The 12316-nt window shown below is 41.9% G+C and overlaps 1 protein-coding gene across 1 annotated transcript; it reads left to right on the forward strand.

Moving 5' to 3' along the window:
* The first annotated feature begins 1558 nt into the window (after window positions 1–1558).
* ralbp1 (ralA binding protein 1) lies at window positions 1559–11986 on the forward strand. Its single transcript, XM_085140152.1, has 10 exons — window positions 1559–1688; window positions 3638–3940; window positions 6058–6489; window positions 6571–6920; window positions 7432–7593; window positions 8331–8462; window positions 8791–8901; window positions 8982–9103; window positions 9957–10077; window positions 10255–11986. The coding sequence occupies exons 2-10, from the start codon at window positions 3691–3693 to the stop codon at window positions 10555–10557; spliced, it is 1983 nt and encodes a 660-aa protein (XP_084996278.1). The 5' UTR covers window positions 1559–1688; window positions 3638–3690; the 3' UTR covers window positions 10558–11986.
* Window positions 11987–12316: the final 330 nt, after the last annotated feature.

Genomic DNA, 12316 nt, shown 5'->3' on the forward strand with positions numbered 1-12316 from the left:
AAATTTAGATTCTAGCTGCTTTTTAAAAACACAGTTTGACAGTTTCTCTTGTACACTGGCTTGAATAGCAGTGAACTTGTGGCTAAGATCAAAACGATACCACAGCCTAAACATACGCCATTAGTTCCAGATTGTTTTCAGCCAGGAAACCTATAAAGAAAATACATTTGTGGTAGGATCTGCAAATAAATGAAGCACCCACTTCTACCAACTACTAGGTGCAACACCTACTTTGCCAGAGTGTTGCTAACAGACTATATATAAAAAATGAAGTCGCTTCTGGGTGTTGGCAGACATGCCTTAAAATTGCATTAATCCTTATATTGAAGTCTATGAAAATGGTGTAACTTATGACTTGATACAAGAAACGAGTAAATGCTTTTATGGTGAGTTTATGGTCTCCATGACTGGTTTGCAGTCTTAATGAATATAAATTAATGTTTCTTTTATAAATTATTACTTTAATCTGTAATTCAGGGGATTGAAAAATGGTTTTGCAATAAACATTTAGGAATTTTTGCACGCACTCTAATCCTTTTCCGACACTCAACAGTAATTAATTAGCAGTTTCATGGCCATATTATGCCTGCACCCTTGTTTAAAAAATGCAAACAGATGTGTCATTGTCCAAACACCTATGGACATAACTGTAGTACAGCAGTGTGTGAACAGCTGGGATAGGTTCTGTGCTGCATTCAAGAAAAGCAAAGGCAGATGGAAGATAAAGGAAAAAGAAGAGATGCTTCAAAATAACCTGTGACCGAGACGAGGGCTGTGACTGCTGTTTGGAAGTTACAGTAACAACAAACTTGCTGAGGAAAATATGTGTTAGTCAAGGCATATATGTATATATGTATGTGTGTATGTGCTTGTGGTTATCTTTTTTTGTGCAATGATGTGAGTTTCAGTTCTACCTAATGACAGAAGAATGAGTCATTGTAAGCTTATAGAGGCAAACATATGCTAATAATGTGAGTATGTCAGGGCAATACAGGGCATGTATGTGGAGCCAGACAATAATGAGGTCTGCAACAAGCATTTCAGATACATCAGGAATCAGCTCTGTGGCCATTTGTGTTTGCAGGGGTGATTGTCAGGCAGAAGTCTCTGTCAACTATTTTTGCAGATGGCATTGTGATCTGTAGTGAGAGTATGGAGCAGGTGGAAGAGAGCCTGGAGAGGTGGAGGTATGCTCTTGAGAGAAGAATAATGTGCGTGAATGAGAGGGAGACAGGTATAACAGTGAAGGTAGATGGGTTTAAGCAGCAAAAGTTTACAAGATTCTAGCAGGTTCTCATATGGTGTATGGTTTGGAGACAGTGGATTTGATAAAAAGATTTTCACTGACAGTGACCAGAATGGACAAGATTAGAAATCAGTATATCAGAGAGACGGCTCAGGTTGAGCAGTTTGAAGACAAAGGTTTGGTGTGATAGAGGATGGGGTAACATGAAGGGAACACATGAAACAGGAAGAAGAGGACTATGATATTTCTCAGTTATATTTCTCCTGTTTTCCCCTCACAGATGTTTCACTATTTCTTTCACTTGAGTTAAACACGTTTCTGTTTGCTTTTAACTCCATTTCCCGACACGCACTTGTGCTTGAGCGCAAGCGCAGATGGGTTTATTTGGTATACAGGCAGCCGGAAGCTATACTGTGAAATAAACGGAACGGGATAGTACTTGGTAAAGTTTCTCGCCTTTTGTGTTTTGCCTTATTAAACATAATGCAGCGGTTAGCAAATATAGTTTACCATCTGTAGCTAACTGTGTATCAGATGTTGGTTTTTGTTTGGACGGATCTTCGGTTTTTATCGCTACTGATAGGCTGGCTAACCAGCTAGCTTAGCAGGATGGCAGCTAGCTGAACTGTCGTTAGCATATGGGGCCCTACGTTCACAGGAGGGCAGCTCTCTGTGACAGTTTGATTGTAAATTCATTTTAAATTCATCGAAGATACAGAAACGAACCTTGCTATTTAAACAAGTGAGCAGATAATAAGTAGCCAGCTGTTCTAACGTCATTTTTAAGGAACCCAGCAGAAAATGGTGATTTAATTTGCCCAAAGCGAAGGAAGATTAAAAGAGAGTCAGGCTTGAATAATCTGTTTGCAACCAGAGTTAATTTAGGATACTTTAAAGGAACATGTGGCTGCTTATTTTCTTGAAAAACATGAATTCATCACACCCTAATTAAGCTATTTCTGTTATGTATTGATGTCCATCATCTAGGAGATGTTAAACAGAGTTTTCATACCAGTATATTTTTCATCAGTTGTCTGTCTTCAAACGATCATTTTGTCAGACCAGGTTAGTTGTAGACTAGCTTCCAGAGTGGGTTTGCCAGCTTCAGCTTGGTCTTTACTATTGAACTAAGTGTAGCTTTTATTTGTTACAGTCTTAGTCTTTTATATATGTAATATGATGGGTATTTGTAAGTAGCTCTGATAAGACCAACACAACACTGATGAATCATCTAAACATCACAGTCTTAAAAAAAACCCCAAACACTTGCGCTGAAGCCTCCTCATGTTTCTTCTGAATTGACTAAATTAGGAAAAAAATAACCTTGACATTTCCTATGTGCACTTATTTTATTTTATCTCCTTTTATAGATACTCATGACTGGTTTAAGATTAAGGTTTCATTTCTTATTTTATATCCCAGTTACCTAACATGTTTCTTTTTCACATCTAGTTTTAGTTAACTATAATAATCATGATGTTCAGCCTACAAAACCTTAGAATCAATAGGTGCAGTCACGTAATTTAACTCACTTCCTTAAACATGTGGAAGTACTCAGCACTTCCTTTTTCTGTTTACCGTCCACAGTGTGGACAGCCATTGGGCTGTTTCAGGTAGCTGTTTGTATACAGCCCATCACATGATTTACAGTAATGTGAGATGATGAGCTTCAGATAAGTCACTGTGTCTCTGACTGGTGAGGTGATCGTTTGGTTTTTTCCTACTCCAGCTGTCTGGATTGACATGTTGGATGCGGGATTGTTTGAATGACAGAAGCCCCATCTGGTGGGTGGACATTACTGGTGCAGTTGTATTTTTTTTAGGGATTATCATCGTACTGTTTAGAAACAAAAGAAAACGACGACACAGGAAAGAGTTCCAGCTTGTTTTACTGTTCTGCTACCTTAACATCTAAAGCTCGGTTACAGATCGTGATTATTTTACATACATTCTCTCATCTGTCTGCAAAGTCTTATGTTAAACATGTTTAACTTTAAGCGGTAATTTGTCGTTCACTTTAAAAACTTGATCTTAAAATGAAGATTTCTTTTTGGAGGTAGACATACTTCTCTGACAATGATTGGATTCTGTTTTGAGTTTATCTGCACTGCTGTGAAAGCATATTTCTATCGTTACAGTGTGCTCTAACATAGAAAATTAAGCTCTGTTATACCGAACAGGTTGTAAAAGACAGCACATGGTATCCACAGGATATATCTAAGTCACTGGTCCTGAGATTAAACAAAAAAACATTAACAAATGAGCTAAGCGCTCTAGTCTGATTATATGGCTGAAAAGGTGCACAATTACTGATGTTTTTGTAGAAAAGATTTTTGAACAATGAGTTGAAGCACTGGTTTAAGTCAGAATTTTGTACTTCTGCCACTGCAGGTGTGATGGAGGGGTGACGTGTGAATCGGAGGAGTGATTAGGCCAAAGCAGCCATGACTGAGTGCTTCCTGCCCCCCAGTAGCAGCCCCGCAGAGCAGCGCAGGGCCGAGCACCCCGGGGGCGTGGCCCGCACCCCGAGCTCTGAGGAAATCAGCCCCACCAAATTCCCCGGGCTGTACCGCACCGGGGAACCATCGCCACCTCACGATGGACATCACCACGAGCCTCCCGACGCCTACGTCTCCGACGATGACAAAGAGCACAGCAAGAAGAAGAACAAGTTCAAGAAGAAGGAGAAAAGGAGTAAGATGCTTTTTTGGGAAACATGGATTGAGGGAGGGAAGGACAGTATAGCACAAGTGAACTATTTGAGATTGCAGGCTTATTTTTGACTCTGAAAATAGCACTTTGAAAAAGTTTTTTAGCACCAGGTGATCTAAATATGTATACCTGTGTAGAAAAAAAAAAACAGTTTTCTTGGATGTGGAAATATGATAATCTGGTTCTTCTCCAACATGCACTACAGCCTTTTACTTTTCCAGGCATTACCTGAAAAAACGTGCACGCGAGAATCCAAATGTTAGATCTAACATCTAAACTTTAGCTCCCTAACACAAAGTGTGACTGAAGTCCAGTCTTGGGAACAAATAACTTAATTGTTTGCTGACTTCAAAGAGAGTGAGTGTGTACACTGAGGACATTCTAATCTAAACTCCAGTAGTGAGAACTTCCCTCTTATCGTCTCCTGCTGTGTGTTATGTGGGAAAAGGCAACTTCAGACAGTATCGAGTTCTGATTAGACGTAAACTCTGATGTTGTCCACAGTTTACATAAAAGGCCTCGTGTTTCCACGTAACGGTAGCCAAGCAGGGTGGCCAGAGTTTACTGAGTATATCCAACTCTGCAGTATAGATTGTGTTATCACCACTATCGCTATGTTTGCTTGTGCTTGAGTTATCATGTAGTAAACTGTAGTAGCACCTTAATTCTAATTGTATTGTAGTATTATGGCAACCAATAGAGTACACTGTACAGTTGAAAGAAAAAGGTGCTTTTATAGTGGGTGCTAAACTGTGACACCCATCTCTCAAAATACTTCACAAGACCTTTTTTTCACTTACTTTGTGTTTATACACCACTTTCCCTTTAATGATTAGTTCTTATTATCGCCTGCTCTATTCTGCAGTGTTTTTCTTTTTTTTGTTCTGTCTCCTCCTCACCTGCAAATGGTATTGGCAGATGACCCCGCCCCTCCCTGAGCCTGGTTCTGCTGCAGGTTTCTTCCTGTTAAAAGGGAGTTTTTTCTTCCCACGTTTGCCAAGTTCTTGCTTAAAGGAGGTTGTTTGAGTTATCTGTATTATTGTGGGGTTTCTGCCTTACATTATAAAGTGCCTTGAGGTGATTGGCAACATATAAATAAAATTGAATTGAGACCAAGAGGTTAAAACAGTGAGATAAACAGAAAATACTGACATTAGTAGAACACAACAGGACACACATTTATAATCAGACTTGGGCTGGTTTATGAAATAAGCACGATTTTATAGCTTTGCAACCATTTTCAAACAACCAGGAAATGAGGTCTGGTAATAAAAAGCTGTCAGATGTTGTTCTCACAGGCTCAGCAGGACAGGTTTTACATAATAGAAATCACTACAAACCCTATAATCTAGTTTAATTGAGCCAAAGATTAGATTAAATTTTCAAAAACATTTCAACATTTCTTTAAATATACGTTTTAGAGGGCGGCACATGGCTGTGTTATTTGTCAACAAGGAGAAAAATGTAGAATATTTCAAACCTTGTATTTTAACAACTGGGAGCTACCGAGGGAGCTAAAGGTCACATCAGTACTAATGAGGCGAGCTACTCCCACGTTTCCATCCTGATGGCTGCAGTGGTGAGAAATGTTCCTCTGCTGGGGATGTTTTTCACCGTCGTCCACTCTGTGTCATGATTTTTCCATGCCTGGATTTAGCTCCTACACCAGGATATGGTGGGAGAGAGGAAGAGATGGACAGATTCAGCACACGCCCACTGAACCCAGCGAAGGTGTGTCTCAGGCAGCGGTGTGATACGCAGAGCCCATTCTTGGGGAAACCCAGCGTAGATAAAATTAGGAGGTTGAAAGCAACAAGGGGCCCCTCGCTATCACTTTAAAAAAAGCTTAGAGTGAGCTGTTCTGGAGAGGAGCGTTGTAAGGTGCAGTGGGAGCTATGCTAAATCAGTGGCTGACCTCTTTTTCTAGTCCTCATTCTCCCCCTCCTCTGCTATCTTCTCTCTCTCACCCATTTCTCTTCCTGTTTCTGTTTCACTGCTATCATAGTTCGGTTATAGGACGGAGATTAGAAAACAGAGGTGCTACTCCCTTCAGATCTAACCTGGTTTCTGCCCCTTCTGCTCTTTATTTACTTTCACAGCGGAAGGATACGCCGCCTTCCAGGAGGACAGCTCGGCAGACGAAGCAGAGAGCCCGTCCAAAATGAAGCGCTCCAAGGGAATCCACGTGTTCAAGAAGCCGAGCTTCTCCAAGAAGAAAGAAAAGGATTTTAAGGTGAAAGAGAAGGGTCCCAAAGAGGACAAAGCCAAGGATAAGAAGTCAAAGGACCTGACAGCTGCAGATGTGGTGAAACAGTGGAAGGAGAAGAAGAAGAAGAAGAAACCAACCACAGAGGCAGAACCGGTCCCAGTGGAGACCCCCACCTTCAGGCCCATCTTTGGAGCCCCGCTGGCTGAAGCTATCAAGAGGACAGCTCTGTATGATGGCATCCAGCTACCAGCCATCTTTAGAGAGTGTGTGGACTACATTGAAAATTATGGGATGAAGTGTGAGGGCATCTACCGGGTTTCAGGTATCAAACATTTTGATTTTACCTCCTTTTTTTTAAACAACGTCTCTAATTACTCACATTGGCTCTTTTTTTTTCTTTCAGGTATGAAGTCCAAAGTAGATGAACTGAAAGCTGCGTATGACCGAGAGGAGTGCCCATGCCTGGAGGAGTATGACCCTCACACGGTCGCCAGCCTGCTGAAGCAGTACCTCCGCGAGCTGCCCGAAAACATACTCGGTCGAGACTTGGCCCAGTGGTTCGAGGATGCTTGCGGTCGGCAGGTCGAGGCCGAAAAGGTGACGGAGTTTCAGAGGCTGCTGACCGAAGTGCCGCTGGAGAGCCGACTGCTTCTGTCCTGGCTCGTCACACACATGGACCACGTCATTGCCAGGGAGGCAGAGACGAAGATGAATATTCAGAATATCTCCATCGTCCTTAACCCCACCATACAGGTCAGTGGGAAGGAGATCAATCAGTGAAAATGCAAATGCGCCGTTACATGGGAAAGGGAAGAAATATGCAAGAAGATCATGAGCTGGGGCAGAAAACATCAATTTTCTAGCAACAGGAAAACTAAACATCAAATAATAATGTGGCGCTTTGGCTCAGGCTCAGATATAGCCAAAAAAACAAAACAAAAAACAACCCTCCCCCTAGCAACAAACCAGTGAATTTTTATTGGATCAAAGAGTCAGTTCATCTCTGAAACCCTGGCCCAGTTTAGTGAAGCTAATTTATTCCCATAGGGGACATCTCTGTTGGTGCTCCACTTACTCTGAACCAGCAGCTGTAGCCGCCACAACTCTGTTAAATAAATACTTCTCCCACTTAATGAGCATAGTCCAGGGCCAGTTTAATCAGGCTAAATAAACATGCAGGAATTTGTATTGTGGAGGAACTGGTGCAGATACAATTCAGCTTTGTGCTCGTTTCCCTCTGGTGATCCGTGTGCCTCCTTTCCAGATTGGGAATCGTGTCCTTTACATGTTCTTCACCCACGTGAAGGAGCTGTTTGGGGATGTAGTCTTGAAGCCAGTGGTGCGGCCACTCCGCTGGTCCAACATGGCGACGATGCCGGCTCTGCCCGAGACCCAGGAGAGCATCAAAGAGGAGATCAGACGGCAGGTGGGTTCGGTCCTGTGGCAACTAATGACTGCCTATTATAGTGTTTGAACAAATGAGTTTTAAAACAAAAGAAAGTTTCTTCTTTTGCTTCATATCGTAATATCTGCTGCAAAAGGAAATTCTTTTTTTTTAATATAAGCAGATGATGATTTTCCCTTAAAGCAGGTTTTAAAATGTTACAACATAGTACATAGTACATAGTAATGCAGCTTTAAGGCCTTTTCTATTTATATTAAAGTGTCTTGTCAGCAGTACACATCTTTATCTTGGGTTTGTTTCTCAGTGTGCCAGAACTCACCTGTATATAAAAGAAAATGCCAGAAAACACTGGGCTGAAGCTGTTTCTTTAACATTACAAAATGTTCCTTCGTGGCCTGGATTTCCAAAACAATAAAACATCCCAGAGGAGGCTCACACATCTCAATCCCTCCTAGATCACCTAACTTAGAATATACTGAAAAGTTATTGTAGATTTTTTTTTGTCCTATAATGCTCAAATCATGTTAATTATCCACGGCAACTAACTTTATATCTGTCATTTATAAGTGGTTATGCATGAATCTCAGACCGCCCTTTTTAAAAAGATTATATGGTTTATTTTGCTACTTAATACTTTGACTTTTTTTATTCTCATATTGACTACTTTATTAAATGTGTTTGGCTCCTCTACTTGTCTTGAGCTGATTGTTGTCATCAAGTAAATTTCAGCCAATATTTATGAAGGTATTTGTGTGTAGGAGTTCCTCCTGAACTGCCTGCACCGGGACCTGCAGGCAGGGGTGAAGGACTTATCCAAAGAGGAGCGGCTCTGGGAGGTTCAGAGAATCCTGACCGCTCTGAAACGCAAACTGAGGGAGGCCAAACGTCAGGTAATCTGTCTATGTCAGTATTTATGTTTCTCTGGATACAATAGCTGTTCATATATCCAGTAATACCAGTGAGGGTTTGAATTTCCACCTCTTCTGAGATGTATAGAAATTATAACCTTCATTAAGGTAGGAAACAGCAGTAAGATTGTTTCTTTAGTCTGTATTAAATTGAGCTGGGAGTCCTCAATAAACTATAATGTGGCCCTACACAGTAACAACAAAAAGGCAAATGCAGATGAATCGACCAAGATTAAAGCATTGTCTTGTTATTTCAACTAGAACTACTTTCTAACTGTGCTGTATGTGTCTGCTCTCCGTGGGGCTTTAGGAGTGCGAGAGTAAAATAGCCCAGGAGATAGCAAGCCTGTCAAAGGAAGACGTTTCTAAGGAGGAGATGACTGAGAATGAAGAGGAAGTCATCAACCTCCTTTTAGCGCAGGTGAGTAATTCATAGAAACACATCGATCAACAGCTTGCCAAGAAAACCTTTAAACGTCTTCTCGTTCTCTCGATAATCAGGAGAATGAGATCCTGACGGAGCAGGAGGAGCTGATCTCTCTTGAGCAGGTGCTGCGTAGACAGATTGCTACTGAGAAGGAGGAAATCGAGAGGCTGCGGGCAGAGATTGCAGACATACAGAGGTAAAAGAGGACAGTGATTAAATATGAGGTGTGAACAAAGAGTTCCAGTGTTGGAAGTGTAAAATTTATAATCTATACCTGATGTAAAAGTGGTCAATGTCCCAGTCAGGTACATTTTCTTGCGGATCTTTAGATCATTTTCAGTGTGACTGCTGATTTCAGATCCCTCAGTGGACGTCTTGTTGTGTCCTTTGATTTGTGCGTGAAGGACCATATTGGGCTGTTTTCAGGACAACACTCTGGTATCGTTGCATTGTGTGAACCCCTGTGAATGTCTCCTCATTAGCAGCAATACCGCTGATGACATTTGAGCCTGTTTGAGAGAAAACCATGATGTTTTCCCTCTGGTTTTATGGTCGAGCAGAAATGGTGCATTCGCTGTCCACTCAAGTCCAGGGATTGTCCGTCTGCCTGGAGTGAGCTCTGTTGCCAGATAGAGGCATTATACAAGTATGTGGCCCAACAAGTGTATGGGCTACATGAGTCTATGGGCCACTCTTACTTGTGCTGTTGTTGGTCCATCAGCCAGTCACAGAGGAAAGCGAAGTGATAACACACAAAGAGCTGAAGTGAAACCGAGTGTTAAAAGCAATGAAAAGTGTCCACTGCAGACACTGCCTGTGCTTTTAATACTCTGTATTTTGATCTTTAAAGTTTTCCCATTCCCAGTGAACTCCAGTATCCCTCCCTGCTCTATTCCAGCTCACCTGTGAACCAGTCAACATTCGGCAGCCGCTTTAAGTTGCTTTAAATTGCTTTAAGACCGTGTACGTGGTCGGGACAAGTTTATGGGACACGAAGTAAAACACGACATTAGATCCTAGCAGTAAGCCAGCATTGTGTTCCTCCGCAGTCGGCAGCAGGGTCGCAGCGAGACAGAGGAGTATTCATCAGACAGCGAAAGTGAGAGCGAGGATGAGGAAGAGCTGCAGATGATACTGGAAGATCTGCAGAAGCAAAACGAGGAACTAGAGGTGAGAAAGCATCCAGCCTCCACTACCTGTTGCGGTGGTCCTGCGGTGTTTGGCAAAATTGTGGTTATTCATATTCCAGAAGCTCAGCATGCTTTTGTTTCTGGTAATAAAATAGTGAAAGTATTGGCTGGAGTTTTACAGGATCTAATTCTGAATGTGTACTTTGTTGCCCTGAAGAACAAAAACACTCACCTGAACCAGGCCATCCACGAGGAGCAGGAGGCCATCTTGGAGCTCCGCGTTCAGCTTCGCCTCCTGCAGAGCCACAAGCTACAGCAGGAGTTGACCGCCCAGCCGCCAGCCGAGCAGGCTCCACCCACACAGCCGAGCCCGGAGGCCCACAGCGATGAGCAAACCAAGCGCTCCGTTGCTGCCGTGGCGCCTACCGCCGATGCAGCTGCTGCCACCACCAACGGAAAGGCGGCTAAGGATCCATCAAAGCCTTCACCAAACAAAGACAAGAGAGACACCAACATGTGAGACCTCTGTGATGCTTTTGATGGTCGTCTGTGCTGGTGTTCGTCTCTAACGTGGGCCAGTTGTCCTGTAGCGTTGCTCGCTTTCCTGCGGGAGATTTCACATTGCAGAGTTCATTAGTGACCGTGTCCACCAAGTGGCAGACAAGGAAAAACCTTTTATATCGTCTTTGGTGTCCTAACCTTCTTTTTCACATCCTCATGCAAAAAAAACACCCTGAAAAAAACAAACAAATGCTAGGTTTAGCTGGTGTAGCGGACAACTGACTACCACTGTAAGAGACTAGCAGGGACCATGTTTTCAAATATGCCGTGCCAAGCCTGTAAGAAGGAGGAAGGGGAAATGAAGGCAATGAGAGTAAGAGAGGGTAGATTGCAGATTATTTCTCACTGGTGAGCAAGTCAGGAAGCGATCACTAGACCACAGATGTCATCAGTCCCTGTCGCTCAGATTCGTCCCTTACCTTGATGCAAACTTGACTTTTTCTTTTGGATAGAGACCACTGTGCCATAACTTGAGGATGCCCCAGAGAACCACTGATAACAAAAGCTTTTTGAATGATGAAGAATTTATGATCGGTCTATCTATATATTATATATTTAAGTAGTATTCTGAAGTACACAGATGACTATTCAAGAAGTACATTAATTTTAAGTTGCAGCTTTTTAGTAATATATGAATATACAAATAAATATATTGTAGAGTCTCTGGTTCGTTTTCTTTTTTTGAACGGCAGATTCATACAGAGAAGTGTTGCATCTCGCAACTAACCAGTGGATGAAAACACAAACAGCCAAATAACAAATGTGTGTTTATTGCTGCAAAACGCAGACGAACAGCTGGAGGCCACACTTTGCTCCGTAGTGCAGTCGTCTTCTCAGTTACCTTTGCCTGCGCTGCACTAACGAGGAAGAGCGGGAGATCATATTTGTCCAGTTTAATGAGGATGTAACAAGTCTGTGCTGATGATTTATTTTTTGCCTCCTATATGGGTGGAGACACTTTGTTTTGTACTCTTCATGTGTGGAGGTTTTCTTCAATCCTTTCATTTCACAGCTGATCCGTGTCTGCTGCAACGTAACGTCATTGTTCGATAATATTTAAGGCAGAGATGTGTCCTGACTTACTTTTTCTGTACATTATTGTAAAATTGCAAACATACTGTATTTTCAGCTCTTCGTGTTTTGTCTTCTTGTTGCTGTTTTCTTTTCTTTTTTTACCATTAATAACCTGTATGGAGTTACGCGAGTGCGACTGCCCTGCTTTGGTCACAGGCAAATCCATGCAATCTCATCTGGACTCCTGATTCCATGAAACTGCTAGAACAGGCTCAGAAGCTTCTCGTGAGGTTATTTTCATATTGTTCTGAGCTTTTGTAGCTGATTGTTACAGACAGTAATGCTGTGAAGAATAAAGTGTCAGTCTAAAATAATTATCTCACTGTCTCTTTTCCTGAAGTTTACCTTTTCACTCAACTATGTCTAGCTGGACATGTATTCCATATTTAGTACTTCTCATTTTCCATTACACAGTATCTGCCTAAATACAAACCTGAGCATCTCTGAGAGAATAGAAAGCTGGACTTTGACTCTGAAAACAAATTACTCAAGAGATAGTGGAACCACCCATTTTTTTATTTTTTTATTTTTTATTTTTTGGTCAGGGCTTTAACTGGTTTCCGATTTGGAAACTAGGCTTGTCAAGTAGGACTAAAATAACTAAGAGAACAACGGATGTTAGGAACTGTCTTTTCAAAATTAAA

The sequence above is a fragment of the Neolamprologus multifasciatus genome, chromosome 18 (genome assembly GCF_963576455.1).
Source record: "Neolamprologus multifasciatus chromosome 18, fNeoMul1.2, whole genome shotgun sequence".
Lineage (NCBI taxonomy): Eukaryota > Metazoa > Chordata > Actinopteri > Cichliformes > Cichlidae > Neolamprologus > Neolamprologus multifasciatus.